The sequence below is a fragment of the Beta vulgaris genome, chromosome 4 (assembly GCF_026745355.1).
Source record: "Beta vulgaris subsp. vulgaris cultivar EL10 chromosome 4, EL10.2, whole genome shotgun sequence".
Taxonomy (NCBI): domain Eukaryota; kingdom Viridiplantae; phylum Streptophyta; class Magnoliopsida; order Caryophyllales; family Amaranthaceae; genus Beta; species Beta vulgaris.
In genome coordinates this window covers 27,082,509-27,102,985 of record NC_079205.1, presented here as the reverse complement: position 1 = coordinate 27,102,985, position 20,477 = coordinate 27,082,509, and the positions used below count along the sequence as shown (strand labels likewise).

At 35.2% G+C, this 20,477-nt stretch overlaps 1 protein-coding gene and 1 long non-coding RNA gene across 8 annotated transcripts; both read right to left on the bottom strand.

Moving 5' to 3' along the window:
* Nucleotides 1-2,998: 2,998 nt before the first annotated feature.
* On the bottom strand, nucleotides 2,999-14,318 carry LOC130591247 (uncharacterized). 2 transcript variants are annotated; one of them, XR_008969003.1, is made up of 3 exons: nucleotides 14,154-14,318; nucleotides 4,059-5,606; nucleotides 2,999-3,100 (listed from the first exon to the last, which is right to left on the bottom strand). It is a non-coding gene; the product is annotated as an uncharacterized LOC130591247 (long non-coding RNA). The 2 variants fall into 2 exon arrangements; XR_008969002.1 differs by lacking the exon at nucleotides 14,154-14,318 and having other exon boundaries at nucleotides 4,059-5,779.
* A 1,396-nt stretch (nucleotides 14,319-15,714) lies between these two features.
* Nucleotides 15,715-19,108, bottom strand: LOC104884195 (DNA repair protein REV1). 6 transcript variants are annotated; one of them, XM_057394254.1, is made up of 6 exons: nucleotides 18,667-19,108; nucleotides 17,838-17,970; nucleotides 17,619-17,707; nucleotides 17,480-17,530; nucleotides 17,094-17,395; nucleotides 15,715-16,881 (listed from the first exon to the last, which is right to left on the bottom strand). In XM_057394254.1, the coding sequence occupies exons 1-5, from the start codon at nucleotides 18,685-18,687 to the stop codon at nucleotides 17,234-17,236; spliced, it is 456 nt and encodes a 151-aa protein (XP_057250237.1). In that variant the 5' UTR covers nucleotides 18,688-19,108; the 3' UTR covers nucleotides 15,715-16,881; nucleotides 17,094-17,233. The 6 variants fall into 6 exon arrangements, 4 of the variants coding, with proteins under 4 accessions (XP_057250237.1, XP_057250234.1, XP_057250235.1 ...); XM_057394251.1 differs by having other exon boundaries at nucleotides 16,649-16,881; nucleotides 17,838-17,954; XM_057394252.1 differs by having other exon boundaries at nucleotides 16,649-16,720; nucleotides 17,838-17,954.
* Nucleotides 19,109-20,477: the final 1,369 nt, after the last annotated feature.

Genomic DNA, 20,477 nt, shown 5'->3' with positions numbered 1-20,477 from the left:
AAGACTTGAAACCATTATTTTGAACCATATTTTGTGTAGTTGATATCCCATAGCAAGAACTAAGATAAATGGGATAAATGTTAATTATCGTTTTGTAAAGATAACAAACTCGTGTCAATAACATGTTGTGATATTATTCATCCATTACAAAATAAATGAAATGATTCTATCAAAAAAATGACATGAAAAACAATTATTTTATTGTTTTCAATGTGCAGTAAGTAGAAGATTTCAAAGCAAGCAAGCTATTGGTTGGCGACAAACGAGGCAATTCCGCAAATTCATCACTTTTGCAATTGTTGATAATTGGAGATCTTAAACACAATGGAAAGATATACATTTTTTGAAGTGTTAAGATTTGAGACCATTAGTTTGAAACATATTTTGAGTAGTTGATATCCCATAGCAAGAACTAAGATAAAAGAGATAAAATGTAACCATCTTTTGTAAAGAGAACAAACTCGTGTCAGCAGTAACATATTTTGATATTATTCATCCATTATAAAATAAATGAAATGATTCTCTCAAAAAACACACATGAAAACGAACTTATTATTTTTATTTCAAAGTAGAGTAAGTACAAGATTACAAAGCAAGCAAGCTATTGGTCAGCGACAAACGAGGCAATACTGAAAGTTAATCACTTTGGCAATTGTTGTTTATTGGGAATCTTTATCACAGTGGAACGATATTCATTGTTTAAAGTATGAAAACTTGAGACCATTTTTTTGAATCATATTTTGAGTACTTGATATCCCATAGCAAGAACTAAGACAAAAAGGATAAAAGTTAACTATTGTTTTGTAAAGATAACAAACTCGTGTCAGTAACATGTTGTGATATTATTCATCCATTATAAAATAAATGAAATGATTCTCTCAAAAACTCCCATGAAAAAGAAATTACTTTTTTTTATTTCTAAGTCGATGAAGTAGAAGATTTCAAAGCAAGCAAGCTCTTGGTTTGTGATAAAGTGGTATTACCGAAAGTTCATCACTTTGGCAATTGCTGCTTATTTGGGATTTTTATCAAAGTGGAAAGATATACACTGTTTAAAGTATTAAGGCTTAAGACCATTAGTTTCAACCATATTTTGAGTAGTGGATATCCCATAGCAACAACTAAGATAAAAGGGATAAAATTTAACCATCTTTTTGTAAGAGAACAAACTCGTGTCAGTAACATGTTTTGATATGATTCATCCATTATAAAATAAATGAAATGATTCTCTCAAAAACACCGATGAAAAGTAAAGTACTTTTTATTTATTTCAAAGTCGATGAAGTAGAAGATTTCAAAGCAAGCAAGCTCTTGGTTTGTGACAAATTGGTATTACCGAAAGTTCATCACTTTGGCAATTGCTGCTTATTTAGGATCTTCATCACAGTGGAAGATATTCATTGTTTAAAGTATGAAGACTTGCGACCATTTTTTGGAACCATATTTTGAGTACTTGATATCCCATAGCAAGAACTAAGACAAAAAGGATAAAAGTTAACTATCGTTTTGTAAAGATAATAAACTCGTGTCAATAACATGTTGTCATATTATTCATCCATTATAAAATAAATGAAATGATTCTCTCCAAAACAACTCACATGAAAAAGAAAGTATTTTTTTAATTTCAAAGCAGAGTAAGTAGAAGATCACAGAGCAAACAAGCTATTGGTTGGCGACAAACGAGGCAATACCGAAAGTTCATCACTTTGGCAATTGCTGTTTATTGGGGATCTTCATCAAAGTGGAACGATATTCATTGTTTAAAGTATGAAGACTTGAGATCATTTTTTTGAACCATATTTTGAGTACTTGATATCCCATAGCAAGAACTAAGACAAAAGGGATAAAAGTTAACGATCGTTTTGTAAGGATAACAAACTCGTGTCAGTAACATGTTGTGATATTATTCATCCATTATAAAATAAATGAAATGATTTCTCAAGAAACTCCCATGAATAAGAAAGTATAATTTATTTATTTCAAAGTTGAGGAAGTAAAATATTTCAAAGCAAGCAAGCTATTGGTTGGTGAGAAAAAAGTCATTACCAAAAGTGCATCACTTTGGCAATTGCTGCTTATTGGGGATTTTCATCAAAGTGGAAAGATATACACTGTTGAAAGTATTAAGACTTAAGACCATTAGTTTCAACCTGATTTTGAGTAGTTGATATCCCATAACAAGAAATAAGATAAAAGGGATAAAAGTTAATTTTCTTTGTGTAAAGATAACTAACTTGTGTTAATAACAAGTTTTGATATTATCCATCCATTATAAAATAAATGAAATTGTTACGTAGTGCTTGACTCGTAAATAATACTACTATCCCCAGCAGTAGGTTCAACAATAGGAGACTTGTGCAACAATGTCTGGACTCAAATCGCGAACCTGAGCTGCAAAACACCAGTGAAAAAAAACATCAAGTGCTCCGGTTAAAATCCATACAAGTGCTCCATATTTGACCTGTAGCAAACCCCATACAAGCACTTGAGTATTTATCAAGTGCTTCGGTTGAAAATCGGAGCACTTAGATTTACAAGTGCTCTGGTTGTCTTAAAAATCGGAGCACTTGTGAATTTTATATGTTCAAATTTCTTCAAGTGCTCCGGTTGTTAGGAAAAAATCGGAGCACTTGATTCACAAGTGCTCCGGTTTTTTCCTAACAATCGGAGCACTTGAAGTATTTTTTTTATTAAAAAAAATGTTGTTGTTGTTGTACAGCAGCAAGCATACAACAACAACAACAACAGTAGTTGGAATAATAAGCAAGCATAGTCGAACATAAGATATATATACATAGTAAAACATAAAATTACTATCCTACTCAACCCAACATGAATATATAACCTTTTTCTAAAAAGAAAAAAAAAACGTTGTTAACAATAACATCTAACTTGTTTAGTTGCTACAAACAACTTAGTTGTAGTATTGGTAGAGGTGATTCTCTATTAGTAAATGAAAAGCATGTAATAGGAGGATATGAAAATGTGTCGGAGCCACTTTTATACAAAAAATATTAAACGAACTATTGTAGGCTTTGTAGCAATATACAATAGACAATAGTGACTGTATGTATATTCCCCCGTTACAAGTTGAACATACCTAGCACAAAAAAAAGCAAGTTAAATATATACGTCTAACTTGTTGATTTCATACTTGAAACAGATAAACATCTTGACGAGGCTATGGATGAAAACAAGAGCAACTCATCCATATCCAGTAGCGGGCAATTCCCAGAGATTAAAGCTAGATTTTCAAATGATAGCATCCTGATTGATATCTACTGCCATATACAAAAGGGTCTTTTGGCCAAAATCATCAATGAAATTTAGAAGCGTCACCTCTTCGTCACCGACATCAATGCTTCATCAATCAATGGTGCAACTTTACAAATAATCATCGTGTAGCAGGTAATAATATTATTGAAGGGGTGATACATCAATAGTAACTAACGTTATCTGATATCTACTTATATGATTAGGAGAACAGTTTTTTTTCCTAAACGAAATTAAAGGAAAACGTTCTAAGATTAAATCCTAGTTTGACTCTGATTAGATTCTTAGTGTGCAAACGTTTTTGCTACTGAGATTTCAACAGTTAAGCTACTGGTATCGTTGTTATTATTACTATCTTGTCAATGTCGGTCTATATAGCGCTCTCATAGAATACTAGAAAAGTAACGTCCTATTTTAAGGCTATGGTTGGTGCAATTGGGGAACATTATTTAATTTTATTGAAAATGACTCCATATAAAAGAAATTTTCAGCATCAGATCCAATTGTGAATTTTATAGTTTTTTCCTTTGTTTGCTTTCTTAATATGAAAACTAGCGAAAAGGGAAAACAAAAATTTGAGAGATCTGCTGCACAATAGGATCCATAGATGGGAGAAGAGAAATAGGAAGGTAAATAATAGGGATGAAATAATTATTTCCTTTTAAAAGAAAACTAGTTATTAGGTTCAGATTAGCAGTTAGGATTGCATATGTCAAAACCATACAAATAATTCAAAGATAACAAAAGAAGAACTCAAAAACTAAAACAAGGAGAGAGAAAGTAACCTTTCTGGATGTTGTAATCAGCAAGAGTACGACCATCATCAAGTTGCTTACCAGCAAAGATCAAACGCTGCTGGTCTAGAGGAATTCCTGCAAATTCACACAACAAAAACATAGAAAAAAGGAAAAATTGATTTAATTAATCCCAACTTTGGGTGTCCTGACAAAAACGGTCCGAACTTTTGTTTTTATTATTCAATCCCAACTTTTGGGGATATGTTGAACTCTAGTTTTGATGATGACAAAGAAACAAAGATACAAACTAAGTAGTGAACTAATGAGTTATTTAAGTGTATGGTGTTTAAGGTATCAATGAAAGGAATTGGGAGAATACGAAGTCAAGGAAGAAGTCAAGAGAGGATTTCAAAGGCTAAGTAAAGAAGTTTCTATAAGTTGATACTGGAGCAAGCATTGGATCAAGAAGAATAGAAGCTAGGCGTTATATTTCTAGTTCCAATGTAAAGGAACAAAGTAAGAATGGTAAGGAACAGTGGCAGCTTTATTTGAGAATGAGAGTTTGTTCCTTTGTAAGGAACAAACTAAGTGGCACTAAATGAATATGTTAAATGAACTTAGTTAATAAAAGGGACTAGACTTAGGCGTGCAAAAGTATAACGGTTAAAAGTGAAATTGAGTAAGTCATGCCTAAATTATAGGAAATTAGTTTTATCTAATTTCAAATGATAAAATCAGTTAAAAAAGAAAAAATCCGTTTGAGTAAAAGATTTTGTTTTTTTGGAAAAAGGAAGAAAATAAATATCCGGTTTTTAAGAAAGAATTTGTTTAAAAGATATTATTTTCTTAAAGATTAAAAATTCAGTTTTAAAGATAAAAATGTTTTTATAAAACTGATTTTCGGATAAAGCTCAAGGAACTCCTATTACTTAGGAGTAATGGCTAAAATATATCCACGTTCATTTTTAGATCATGGGATCACGGGACATGATGTGAAACGTGTTCCTTAGGGGAAGGAACATCATGGGTTAATGGACTCAACATGTAATCAAGTTTTAATCCCACGTTCTTTATGAGTATTACTATAAATATTGAAGTCTAGATAAGTTCTAAATTGTGTCTGACTAAGTAACTAAGTGAGTTTAATTAATTAAGTGTCAGTGCCTTCATTCTCTCATAATAGCCATTTGTTCTTTGCTTTCTTACTCTAATTCCACTAAGCTTATTTCGATCAAATTGTATTTTGGTTTTTGGGGTAAGGGAACTTTGAGTGAAGTTCTGTAAGAGAAAGGCTTTGAGTGAAGCTTGTATGAGTAAGGAAACTTCGAGAGAAGTTGAGAGGAACTGCTGTTAAGGGAACAGTGGCTCAGGAACTTGAGTTTAGGAACTCAAGGTGTGGCTCGAGTTAATATTAGGTTGTAACAAAGTTGTTTGGCCTAATTAGTGAAAGAGTTGAGTTTAAAATCCCTAGTGGTCGAGGTTGTTTCTTCTTGTTGGGCCCAAGAAGTTTTTCCTCTTAAAAATCCCTCTTGTTCCTCTAACTTGTTTATTCGTTTAAGTTTTAATTTCCGCAAAAAGTTACGTTTATTTCTACACCTACAATTCAGCCCCCCTCTTGTAGTGTTCCTAGGAAAATAACAATTGGTATCAGAGCTAGAACTCACGTAAGATAGGAAACCCTATTGAGAAAAAGATCCAAGAACAATGAATACCACCGAGAAACTTGAAGAAGGTTATTCCACTCAAAGGCCTCCTATGTCCAATGGAAGTACTACAACTATGGAAGAACCGCATGGAGATATTCATCAAAGCTGAAAACTATCAGGTATGGAGAGTCATTGAAGTTGGTGATTTCGAAGTCACAACTACAAATGACAAAAATGAGGTAACTCTAAAACCCCCATCTGATTATGACAAATCTGATTTTGAAAAAATGGAAGTAAATGTCATTGCTATTAAACTGTTACATTGTGGACTTGGACCCCATGAGCATAATAGGATCATGGGATGCAAATCCGCAAAGCAAATATGGGATTTACTAGAAGTAACTCACGAAGGAACTAATGAATTAAAAGATCGAAAATTGATTTACATATGAATCAATATGAACTGTTCTGCATGAAATCTAAGGAAAGCATCCGAGACATGTTTACTCGTTTTAATAACATTATTAATGAGTTGGCTTCTCTTGGAAAGTTTATTTCATCTGAGGAATAGGTTCGAAAGGTTCTTAGGAGTCTTCCTAAGGACAGATGGATGGCTAAAGTCACTGTTCTTCAAGAAACAAAAGACTTCACTAAGTTGAACTTAGAACAGCTGGCAAGGTCACTTATGACTCATGAGCTTCACCTTGATACTGAATATGGTGAAAGCTCCAAATCAAAATCAATTGCTCTCAAAGCAGATGATGAAGATGATTCGGATTCAGAAGAAGAAGGAACTGGTTGTCGCAAGGAATAGAGGCAAAATCATGAAAGTTCCTAAGTGGATTGAGAAACCACAGACCAAAGGAAGGAAGGTCTTGGTTTTGAAAACTACAAGAAAAGGAACAAGACAAAGAAATATGTTGATCTACCTAGTGAAAGTTTGTATGTATTGTGGCAAGGTAGGTCATTACATAAATCAATGTCAACTAAAATCTGAATGATTGGGAAAAAGTGACAATAAGTAAGAAAAAATGGGTTGTCAAAACAAATCCTAGTCAAGAACAGGAACCCACGAAAGATGGGGTTCCTACAACTAACAACTAGTTGATTTTTGCAGGTTGGAGTGAGGGGGAACAACACATGGTATCTCGATAGTGTTGTTCCAAGCACATGACAGGAGACAAAACGAAGTTTCTCTCACTCACAACCTATGAAGGTGGAGTGTAACATTTGGTGATAATAAGAAAGGTAACATAGTTGCTATGGGTAAGGCGGTAAGTCACCACTACACTCCATTGAAAATGTATTTTTAGTTGAAGGTCTAAAACATAATCTATTAAGCATTTCTCAATTCTGTGACAAAGGAAATACTGTAAAATTTGATAAAGAAAAATGCTTGATCATCAACATTAAAACTAAGAAGGTTATCTTGGAAGGAACAAGGAAAGGGAACACATACATTGTGGATCTAGACCTTGTTCCTCAAATCAATTTAACTTGTCTTAGTGTTATTGAAGATGATTCACTTCTATGGCACAAGCGTCTAGGACATGCTAGCTTTTCATTACTTGAGAAACTTAGATCAAAACATCTTGTTTTAGGATTACCATCCATAAAATTTCATATTGATCAAGTTTGTGATGCATGTGCACGAGGTAAGCAAGTAAGATCCTCTTTCAAATCTAAAACGATTGTAAGTACCACTAAACCATTAGATTAATTCATATGGACTTATGTGGACCCATGAGAATTCAAAGCAGAAGTGGAAAGAGGTATGTACTTGTGATTGTAGATGACTACTCTAGGTACACTTGGGTTATTTTTCTCACTAGTAAAGATGAAACTTATGATGAGTTCCTTGTCTTTGCTAAAAGAGTTCAAAACCTAAGTGGTCATAAAATAATGCACATTAGATCAGATCATGGCAAGGAATTCGAAAATTATAAATTTGATGACTTAAGCAGAGATAATGGCCTAGATCATAATTTTTCTGCCCCTAGAACACCACAACAAAATGGTGTTGTAGAAAAAAAATAGAACTTTGGAGGAAATGTCTAGAACCATGTTAATTGCTAGTGAACTTCCAAGGAACTTTTGGGCTGAAGCTGTTAATACTGCTTGTCACAATAATTAATCGTGCCATGATGAGACCTATCATTAATAAAACTCCTTATGAACTTTATTTTGGAAAGAAACCAAATACAATATTTTAGAACATTTGGTGCAAATGTTATGTGCATAATAATGGAAAAGATAATCTTGGAAAATTTGATGCAAGGAGTGATGAAGCAACATTTTTAGGATACTCCTCACATAGTAAAGCTTATAGAGTATATAACAAAAAAACTATGTGTGTTGAAGAAAGCATTCATGTAATCTTTGATGAATCTGACAAATATAATCCAAGCATACAGGTTGATGACTATGAGATAGGGTTAGCACAACCAAGTACAAGGAACGCAGATTCACAAGAAGAAGAAGAAGTGAAAGAGGAAAGGAACGAGGAATTTGAAAATAATGACATCAATGATGTTCCTGTTCCTCAAGGAGGAGAAGATGTTCCTGTTCCTCAAAATGAAGGAACTGAGTCCACCGAGGCTAACAGAGGAACAACTGATCAGAGTTCCTCATCTACTCAAGGAACTCATGAGGAACAACATGTTCCTATAAGAGAGTTTCAACCAAAACCTTGGAGATTACAAAAAGTCACATCCTTGGAACTCATAATCAGCGACATATCCAAAGGTACGCAAACTAGATCTCAGTTAAGGAACTTTTGTGCATTTCATGCGTTCCTATCAATGATGGAACCAAGAAATCATGAAGAAGCCTTAACTGACTCTGATTGGATTACTGCAATGCAAGCTGAATTAAATGAGTTTGAAAGAAACAAGGTATGGCATCTAGTTCCTCATCTAAACAACAAAAAGTAATTGGCTTAAAATGGGTGTTTAGAAACAAACTAGATGAATATGGAACCATTGTAAGAAACAAAGCTAGACTTGTAGAAAAGGTTATAATCAACAAGAAGGAATGATTATGAAGAAACCTTTGCTCCTGTAGCTAGATTAGAAGCCATTAGAATTTTAATTGCATTTGCTGCTTACATGGGATTTAAATTATATCAAATGGATGTTAAGTGTGCATTTTTAAATGGCTATCTAAACGAAGATGTATATGTTGAACAACCCCCTGGTTTGAAAATAATAATCTCCCAAATCATGTCTACAAGCTTGATAAAGCTCTTTATGGGTTAAAACAAGCACCTAGATCATGGTATGAGAGATTATCAAAGTTCCTTTTAGAAAACAATTTTAAAAGAGGAAAGGTTGATAAAACCTTGTTCCTAAAATCTAAAGGAACTGAATTTTTGCTTGTTCAAATATATGTTGATGACATCATATTCGGAGCTACTAATGAAACATTGTGCAAAGAATTCTCAAGTCTCATGAGAATGAATTTGAAATGAGTATGATGGGTGAGTTAAATTTCTTTCTTGGACTACAAATCAAACAAACTGAAAAGGTATAATTGTTCACCAACAAAAATACATAAAGGAACTATTAAAGAAATATGGCCTCGAAAATTCAAAGATAAATCACACTCCTATGGGAACTTCAACTAGATTAGATGAAGACTCCATAGGAACAAGTGTTGATCAAACAAAATATAGAGGAATGATTGGTTCACTTTTGTATCTAACTGCTACTCACCTAGACATAGCTTTCAGTGTTGGTTTGTGTGCTAGATTTCAAGCAAATCCAAAGGAGTCTCACCTCACTGCTGTAAAGAGAATTCTTAGATATCTTAAAGGAACAGATGATCTTGGACTCTACTATCCAAGAAGTGATACATTCGAACTAAAAGGATATGCAGATGCAGATTATGCTGGAGATCTTGTAAATAGGAAAAGCACCTCAGGTATGGCACAATTCCTTGGTCATAGTTTAGTTTCTTGGAGTACCAAGAAACAAAACACAGTTGCTTTATCCACTGCTGAAGCAGAATATGTAGCAGCTGCTGCATGTTGCTCTCAAATGCTTTGGATAAAACAACAACTTAGTGACTATGGAATAAACTTTGTAATGTGTTCCTATTTATTGTGACAATACAAGTGCTATAGTATATCTAAAGATCCAGTGCATCATTCTAGAGTAAAGCATATACATATCAGACATCACTTTTTAAGAGAAAATGTTGAAAAAGGTTTGATTAAACTTGAGTTTTGTCAAACTAGATTATCAGATTGCTGATATTCTAACTAAGCCTTTGCAAAGAATAGATATGAAAAATTAAGGCTTGAGTTAGGGTTAATAAAAATTAAGTGATTGTTCCTATGTCATTCCCCCCATGTTTGAATCAATTTGAGTGACTTTGTGTGCAAAAATAATTGTGTTTAATTGCCTAAGACCATTGCAAATTGGAATGTTGCAAAACATAAACATGAATTCAAAGAAATTAAACAACTCACAAATGTCACATAATACTCCCCTTACTGTTCCTAAGGTAAGAAACATGCATGATATGAAGGACATTGATATGTAGCATTAGTTGTTCCTATAGCACAAGTTCCTTAGCATTTATTTTTTTAAAAATTAAAATTCATAAAAATCCGAAAAATCCGAAAATCCCAAAATAAAGGGAACAGTTTAATTAAATCTTGTTCTTATTTATCTTTTCGTTTTCTTTTTCTTTTATTTTTATTTTGCTTTATTTTTTCCCGCGTGTCATAATTACTATTACATGCAAAACTTCCTCTTCAATTCTCTTCATTAGAAACCGTGTTCCTCAATCTTCATCTTCACCATAGCCAAACCTCATCACCCTTTGATACTCCATAAAAACCTCAAACCTTCTCAAATCATGGCAAAAACTTCAAGAAACTCCCTTTTCCCACATCAAAAACAACCACACTTCAAAAATGGAAATTCTTCATCTCCAACAAAACCCTTGAAACCGACTAATTCAAGAAAACCCCAAGAGGAACAACAATTAGAATCTCCTAGAAGGAGTATGCGTAGAAGAAAGTTAATTGGGGAAGGATGAAGAAGAAACCCCGGAACAACTCAGGGGGAAGAAGAAGAAATCACACCTGTTCCTTCCAAAGGAACTGTTTCTTCTCTTCCAAGAAACGGGTCGAACGAAGTGAATCTAGGTATGTTTGGGTTTTTGCGTCGATTTAGAATGGGCAATAAATTGAATTTCAGAATTAACTCCATTCTAAAGGAACAAGGCATGGAATTCTTGTTTGAATTCGCCTTTAATAATGCTCTTGTTCCTTAGCTATGTGTGCAAATTTTGTTAATACAATGGACTTGCACAACTGAGGTTAGAGGAAAGAAAATAAGGTTTAATCAAGCACTTTAGGCAAAGTATGGGAAGTTCCTTGCAAAGGAACTGATTTGTATTTAAACAGGAAAGGAACTGTTTCTTTTCCGAATTTTCCTCAAGACAAAATCTTAGAATATTTTGGAGGAACTGCTGGCAAAACAAACTTAACCATAACCTACTCTCTCCCCTTACAAAGTACTATTTAATTGGTTTGGAGAGCACTCATTCCTCGAACTGAAAAGAGGAATGAAGTGGGTTCTCTTGGATATGTGTTACATGTTTTGCTTGGACCACCATACAAATCAACTTTCCCTTCCCTCTTCATTCAACATCTTAACTCACTGATTGAAAACATTGTGTATTGGTACGGTGCCTTGATAACTTCTTACTTCATCACTTTGAAGTAAGACTTACTGGTTGGACCACATAGGAGTAAACAAGGGAACTTTGAATGAAAGACTCTAAATGGACTTGGTTGTCTGTCCAAGAAGGGTTCTCATTCAAGGAGAATGGCTCCAGTTCCTCAGAAAAGAAAACTGCCTAACTGATTAGAAGAAGATAATGATTTATCTTGGAACCTGTTCCTAACCGGAGGAACCAAAACCTAAGAGGCGCAAACACATTGCACCAAGCCTAAATTCTGTTCCTCAGAGAGTGAGGAAGAGCATCGTAAAAATTGCCCATTTCTGTTCCTTCCAACAAGGACTCTCCTTTAGTCCTTTCGGATAATGAGGAACAGGAACCCTCACTCTCAAGGAACCTACTCACCACCATCTCCAAACTCTTGTTCCTTTCACAAAACTCCTCCATTTCACCTCATCCTTCTCTGTTCCTTCCAGTTTTGAGCAGTTGAAGGATGAAATAAAAGGCCAAATCCTTTTGCTTCCACCTCCACAACTCTTCCACCACACCACCATTCTTCCTCCCATTTATCACCCTTCACCTTCTGTTTCCATTCCTGGAACAGATGACCTTCCATCTAACCCCTCCAGTTCCTTCACAAAATCCCCCATCTGCCTCAGTTCCAAGGGTAAGGAACAGGAAACTCCGGATGATGCTAACTGGTTAATGATGTTTGTCTTCCTGCTCAAACATATGATAAATTTTATATCATCTTCATTGGACTTTGGATGCAAAACTGATACAATGTAAGTCTTATGAAGACTTGAGTGATACGGTTGCGCAACAAAAGAAGATGGACTCTATGGCCCGTGCCTTGGAGGAGTGAAGGAACAGGTTCAACTCATGGGGTGGTGATGAAGAAAATTGAGGATGTGGTTGAAGAAGAAGTTGTAGAGGAACACCATTCCCCTTCCCTTTCTTAGTTTTTTTTTTGTTTGTTCCTTTTTTTTCAAGGAACACAACTTTTGTTTATCCTTTTTCTTTTCTTTCTTTGTTTTGTTATGGAACAAGTGCTATATAATCAATGACTTTTGCTATATGTCTTGTTTCTAAATGATTTGCATAATTTCTTCCTTGGAATGGCTAGTATTATGTGATTGATGTTTGAGCAAGTTTACTCTTTGATTTCTAACTTAACCACCAATGGTGCTTGTATATTGGTCTTAAGGTGTTAAATCAATTCATCAATACATGAGAGTCTATTCTTTTTGAGGATGACAAAGGGGGAAAAGATTTAAGGAACAAACTGTACATAACTATGAAAAAATAAAAAAATTAAAAAATGGATAAGGTAAATGAAAAATCAAAAATAGGTTAAGGTAAATGAAAAATCAAAATTCAGTTACTCACATAATTGTGTTTATTTTTCATTTTCTTCTTTATGTTTTTTCATTATCATTCACTTATATTATTTGTTATTTTCCTTAGTTTGTACCTTTGTTGTCATCATCAAAAAGGGGGAAATTGTTGAACCCTAGTTTTGATATGACAAAGAAACAAAGAACAAACTAAGTAGTGAACTAATGAGATTATTTAAGTGTATGGTGTTTAAGGTATCAATGAAAGGAACTGGGAGAATACGAAGTCAAGAAGAAGTCAAGAGAGGATTTCAAAGGCTAAGTAAAGAAGTTTCTATGTTGATACTGGAGCAAGCATTGGATCAAGAAGAATAGAAGCTAGGCGTTTTATTTCTAGTTCCAATGTAAAGGAACAAAGAAGAATGGTAAGGAACAGTGGCAGTTATTTGAGAATGAGAGTTTGTTCCTTTGTAAGGAACAAACTAAGTGGCACTAAGAATATGTTAAAGGAACTTAGTTAATAAAGGAACTAGACTTAGGCGTGCAAAGTATAACGGTTAAAATGAATTAGAGTAAGTCATGCCTAAATTATAGGAAATTAGTTTTATCTAATTTCAAATGATAAAATCAGTTTTAAAAAGAAAATCTGTTTAGAAAAGATTTTTTTTTCGGAAAAAAAGAAAATAAATATCCTTTTTAGAGAAAATTTTTTAAAAGATTTATTTTCTTAAAGATTAAAAATTCAGTTTTAAAGATAAAAAGATTTTTATAAAACTGATTTTCGGATAAAGCTCAAGGAACTCCTATTACTTAGGAGTAATGGCAAATATATCCACGTTCATTTTAGTTCATGGGATCATGGGACATGATGTGAAACGTGTTCCTTAGGGGAAGGAACATCATGGGTTAATGGATTAAACATGTATCAAGTTTTAATCCCACGTTCTTGTAATTCACTATAAATATGAAGTCTAGATAAGTTCCAAATGTGTCTGACTAAGTAATTAAGTGAGTTTAACTAATTAAGTGTCAGTGCCTTCATTCTCTCATAATAGCCATTTGTTCTTTGCTTCTTACTCTAATTCCACTAAGCTTATTTCGATCAATTGTATTTTGGTTTTTGGGGTAAGGGAACTTTGAGTGAAGTTCTGTAAAAGAAAGGCTTTGAGTGAAGCTTGTATGTGTGAGAAAACTTCGAGTGAAGTTGAGAGGAACTGCTGTTAAGGGAACAGTGGCTCAGGAACTTGAGTTTAGGAACTCAAGGTGTGGCTCGAGTTAGAATTAGGTTGTAACAAAGGTTGTTTGGCCTAATTAGTGAAAGTGTTGAGTTTAAAATCCCTAGTGGTCGAGGTTGTTTCTTCTTGTTGGGCCCAAGAAGTTTTTCCTCGTAAAAATCCCTTGTTTCCTTTAGCTTGTTTATTCGTTTAAGTTTTAATTTCCGCAAAAAGTTACGTTTATTTCTACACCTACAATTCACCCCCCTCTTGTAGTGTTCCTAGGGAAATAACAGGATACTTTACACGTGTGGTCCAGGTACACAGGTTACCTGCTAAGCCTGTTAAAAAAACCCCCTTCATTTTCCTTTTTTTTAAAATATCTTAATTCTCTCCTTCCTCCAATTCCCCCTCCCCTGCGAGTGGAGACCCCGTGCCACCTTCTCCCCCTCCCCTACAACCCCCTGCCACTTATCTTGCCACCCCACAACCCCTTCCCCTCCAAACTCGAAACACCCCTCCATCACATACGCCCCACTTTCTCTCTCCTCCTCGTTGTTTTGCCGGCAAAAACGACTTCAAATCTGGGAAGCCAAGACATAGTGGCACAGTAAATCAAACACTACTTTCTTTCTCTAACTTCTATTGTTTCATTGATTACTATAGGGTCGTTTAATTTTTTGCCTTCATTTATTCCCTTTGGTTTCAAGTGCACTTATCTCTTCGATATTTTGCCCAAATTCCATCTTTTGAGATTTTCTCTTGCTTGAAATTTAATCAAAGATTAGCCACCAAGATTCAATCTTCAGCATCTAAATTCATAAATTTGTTGTTCAAGCTTGGAATAAGGGTAAAATGGAAGAACCCCAAAGACCCAAGTGTATTCTCTTTCTTCTTTAGTGTGTCATTACTTGAATTTGGTTCTGGCCCTGTTTTGCTTGGGTGTTGCTGCTAGCACGCGTTTAAACTCCGCCATTGTGCTGATGGTGGTTCGTCTTGCCACCAGTGTTGTGTTCGACGGAGCTCCTAGTGGGGGCATTGAGAGTTGGTAGTTTGGGGATTGGGAAGGAATAAGGCGAGGGGTTTTGGGGAACGGGGAGAGGGTGGTGGGGAGTGGTGACAGTTAGGGGATGTGGGTAGTGGGGTGGAAGGGGAGGGAGTTGGGTGGCAGGGGAGAGGAGGATGAGGGAGCAGTGAAGGAATGAGGGAGGAAATAGGAGGAAGAAGATAGAAAAAAGAATTCTTGGTTTTGTTAACTAAAAAAAGTCACGTGGAGGCACGTGACTAGTGTTTACCTGCATTAGCAGGTTGGTAACCTACTAGGTCCATGCATGTAAAGTATCTCCAAAAGTTGGGACTGAACAATAAAAAATGAAATTTGGGACCGTTTTTGTTAGGACGCTCAAAGTTGGGACTGATTAAATCAATTTTTCCTAGAAAAAAATAAAAAGTACATCCAAAAATTAAAAACTTCAGTATATTATATTGAGCAAAATTAAAATGGAGAATAAATTAACCATAGCCTATGAAAGTGCAATTTACACTGATAACATTGATGAATAAAAAAAATAGCAAATCAGATTGCAGACAATTTCACATCTGGAAAAAATAAAGCTAGAACAAGTGATAGCCAGAGCAGAAAATTGAAACCCTACTGACTGCAAATCTAACTAATATGAAAACTGAGAGAACATTTTTTAAGCTAAAGGAGGCTTGATCGAACTATTTAAATAAGAACTTAAATTCAAACCCCTTCTAAACCCTAATTACACCAACATACATTCTAGATTTATGAATCAATGCAAACACATAGTTACTAAAATCAAATATAATATGTAAATAAGTCTTAGTACACGTATGATTACATCTTATCCATCATTCCTTTATACATTAGTGCTATAGCATTATATCAAGAGATCTATAATAGAGGCATGTACTAGAAAAAGAAACTCTTTATTAGGATATCAGAGAACAGCTTTTAAAGCCATTTTTCTTCCCTATTTGGATATGTCATGCAATGAGGAGACATTTACAATATTACTAAGACTCGTTAATACCTAAAGCCTAATTAGCAATTACACAATCTTAGATAACTCGTATAGTCGTATTATAGTGACAAAGCTGCTCCTATAAATATTTAAGGCACATGGACATATATCTTACTTTTATGACATATTCTAAGCCGAAATTTTCAGTTCTTTCCTTTTCAATCTATGTATGTAGCAAAATGGCTATTAGATCTTCAAGAATTTAAATTATCTTGATGTATTTGTTTCTCCAAGTATGAGACTATAGTTGGCAAAAAGAAATACTATTTGAATCAGATAATCTGCAAACTCAAAACTCAAAACTCTGATATACACTAGTAGCTTAACTGTTGAAATCTCAGTAGCAAAAAAAACGTTTTCCTAGTAACTAAATAGTTCTAATATTTAGTAGTTGTTGCTCACTGGGGTACAAATAATATTTTAACTTTGCTCACTGGGGTCTGATATACTTCTGTATGTTGCTCACTGGGGTCTTATGAGTTATGAGGAATTGTACTACTAGTTGGAACACCAAGGTCATAACTCAATCCATATGATGACATATATTTTGCTTCAATGTTTTTGGTATCATTAGAATGGGGAACGAATCAGCAAATTCCAAATTTTAGACAGCACATACTCTTCAATTATTATCCCCTAGTAGCTGCCAATATTTATCATTGCAATAAAAACTTAAAATAGCACAAATACAAGCTGACCTATGTGAAATGATCCATATAACTGTATTGTTATCCTTTGGAGAATGTCCACATCATCAGTAGCAACAGGAACCTGAAATTCATATATTCACTCCAGCGATGACCAAAATTTTTCTAGAGCAAAATTGAAAAAAATTTATCTGCACATAATGTCATAGAGTGACTGAGATTTTCACAATCTCCACACCCCATGTATTTTACAGGCTCCTTTGCATCTTTTCTACGCTTCTTAATCTGAAAATTGGGAAGACACATAATGACATAAAATGAACGGAGCTCAAGTTGGCAGAGATTATCAACACCTCCAAATAAAAACAACAAAGAAGTTCAAAATTAAAGGAGCACTGGAGATCTCAACTTGAACATGTAAAACGCCAAATCATGTGAAAGGAACAAGCAATTTTGTAAAAGCATTAATACTATGGAAAGCAAGAGAGAGTCTGCACCTTTAGTGTAAAAGTACGCCCTTGTAAACCACACCCCTGCAAGCGCAAAGAAACCTCCTTGCACAGGCTCGAAAGAAAGTGTTCGCTCTGTCAAGCACGAAAAGTTATTTCTAAAAACATATTCAAGGGCAAAGGGAACTCTACATTGAACTCATATAAAGAAGTAAAGCGCAAAGAATCCCTGCACTAGCTGTGCCACATGTGCTTTCCAGGATTTCTTTTCTTATTTCTGAAACTAAAATCTCAGGATCTGTCACATCTGAACCAGTGATATCCAGGAATGCTTCATCACAACTTACTGCCTGCATGTAAACAAATTTGATGTCAAAAAATACTGGCGGATTGACATTAAAGAAAAATGGTAAAGGATATTTTTTTACATATACCTGCACTTCATCGCAGTGTTTATGCAAGATGTTGCAAAACTGGTCAGCAACCTGCCACAACAACAGAAGCATCATGTAGCTCCAGATAAACCAAATGTATCGGGACTTCTCTAACACATAATCAAATGCTCCATGATACCTCCTCATAAGCTTCAAAATTGTAAGGTACAATTACTAGATGAGGACAACGAGCCTTTGCATCTCTGACAAACATTCCAGCTTTCACCCCTATTCCAATAAATGTATTACTATTTGAATAATATATATATATATATATATATATATATATATATATATATATATTATATAGACTGTATCAAAACCAGGATGCTAACTGCAATAAGGATCCTATAACAACCATAATCTCGAGCAGAATAGTTGGCGGAAGAGATTTCAGCAGTTCCTCTAGGACTTTCAGAATGGCACACTGCTACAGGCTTGTCCATCAAATCTGGACGGTTCCGGATAACAACAGCTACAAAAAAACAGTCCTTCAACCGCAAATGCATCTAGAGGGTCAATTAGTTGGAAAATGGGAACTGGAGGCCCTGGGGAAGGGGAATACATTTACATTTTTGCTTTTGTGAGACTTGCCATATTTCATTTGAGAGGATAATGGTTAACAAAATTTTACTAGGACAATAATGCATATGATACAGTAAGCCTCTTGGAACTGGACCTTAAAGATTATAAAATATATATATTAAAAGTAAATATCTTAGTTGCTACTATATCTGGTATAAGGAAAACTCAATTATGTGCTAGTATATCCAATTCTAATTATCTGCAGGAACCTAGAATGATCCATATGATTTAAAATATCAGAGCCAAGGTGTTCCAGTGACCCAAAACACTTTCAACCTTCCCTTGTCCTATATACATTGGAGTTTGGCTTAAGTGAACTCACAAATCAAAAGCAACAAAATAATAATTCAAACTATAAATCCCACAAATTCATAGATCATTCCTAAGTCCATTCTATCAATGAACAACTAAATTTACATGAAAAAAGAAGTAAGAAAATTAAGGCAACAAAGAAAATAAAAAGCTAACCAAGCAATTGAAATTTTAGAATTTCCAAGGTCACACAAATTGAAATCTCACAACAAAAAAATCAAAATGTAGTTCAATCACAAAAATTCAACCTGTGAACAGAGAAAACTAAGATTTAGGAGGAGAAATTATACCATTCTCAAGATAAGGACCATTGAGTAAGAGCAAGATAGCTTCGAATCTGTATATCTTCGCGATTATTGAAATTGGGGAACTTGACTCGCAGGAGAGAGAAAGAGGTGATTTCAGATTTAGGGTGCAAAACGTGGCACCACCGCACCGCTGTTCGCGCACTGCACCAGCCACCAACCGACAGAACATCATTATGAGCAGCCATCGATGGAGTAACTTTCACGCAACGATTTCCATAGCGTGAGTGAACCAATTGCGAGATTGACAAAGTGAGGATGACTGAGAGAGCGAGGGACGACGGAGGGAGGGCGGCGGAAGCGAAGGACGAGGGTGCGAAGGATCGGCGGAAGCGAAGGACGAGGGTGCAAGTGAGGGTTCTATTGAGAGAGTCCAATTGAGGGAAGTAATTGGAAGGGAGGGAGGGAGAAGTGGGCTTAGAGAGAGTCGGAAATTAATTACTTCTTATTGGGAGGGAAAATCAGAGTCCAATCAAGTGCTTGAGTTGATTAATCAACCGGAGCACTTATTTCACAAGTGCTTGGGTTGAGTAGCACTTGATAAGTAGTACAAGGAGTTTTTTCCACTAGTGAAAAGGGACCCACCTTGGAGGTTTGGGTGGTATTTCCCCCTCCGAAGATTAAGTCAGGTATCAGGAGTAGAAAAGTAACTTTTAGAGAGAGAAAGTAGAGAGAGAGAATTTATGGCAAAATAACAGTACTATCCTCTGAAAAACGTACCATTTTCGGGATTTCAAGGACAATTTGTAGTGTTTGAAATGACTGTTGTACCTTGTTGTCACCCTAATTTGGGAGCATCTGATTGGCTAAGCAATAATGCTATGACGTACACGTGGCAATCACTTATTGGAGAGTACACATCACCTTTTATAAATATGGTCTTTGCATTTACTTGGCCTAAGTACAAGTTGAGCCAGATGGAGCCTGGTACAACCTTCTTTATCGAGAAAAGTGTACCTTAGGCCATGCACCTTTCAGGGCCATGTACTTGACAGCAGCAGCAAAGTGTCACATGTAGTGTTGTGATGAGGCAACGTGTCACGCGTATAACCGTTGATTTTTAGGCTACAACATTTGCCCTTTAAAAGAGGATTTTTACCATTTAGGCGCCAAGACGGTTGAAATTCTCTTTTAACCGACGAGAATTGCGCTATCTTTTTCAAGATGAAATGGACACCATTTAGCCAGTCTCAATAGGTCAAACTTCAAGAGTTTTTGGCCTGCAACGGTTACTTTACCGGAGGGGGAGGTCACTTTCACCCCTCTATAAATATGCCCCTTTGTCTTTTCTGAAATCACTTTTACATCCTTGAGAGAATATCTAGAGAGAGACTCTGCCCCATTTTTACTGATCTTTTAGAGAGAGAAAGAGCACTCGTCCAAGATCTTAGTAAGTTTCCTCAATTTATCCAAGGTTACGTTTCATTCGTTCTCTCCATCCGTTCGAGTAATTTGATAGGTGTCCCTCTCCTTTGTTTAATTCTTATTTTGCACTTTTCTTTCACATTTTTTATGACAAAATGGATTCATCTTCTTCATCGAATATTCTCGGCCGCTTAAGGGTTAGTCTTAACCCTAGAACAGAAAGCCTTTCTTCTTCGTCACATTCTAGAGTTGGGCCTATCTTGGCCGGTCATGCATTTTATTTTTATGGACATGGACGGTAAAGTCAGACGACCCAGTCTTTACCTGTGCAGGGTAATCTGGCGCGCGTCAAGCAAACGACTCGTATTAGGCGAGGGGTGAATCTCTCGGCCTCTAGCTCGGAAATGGACGTATTAATAGGCCGAGTCCCT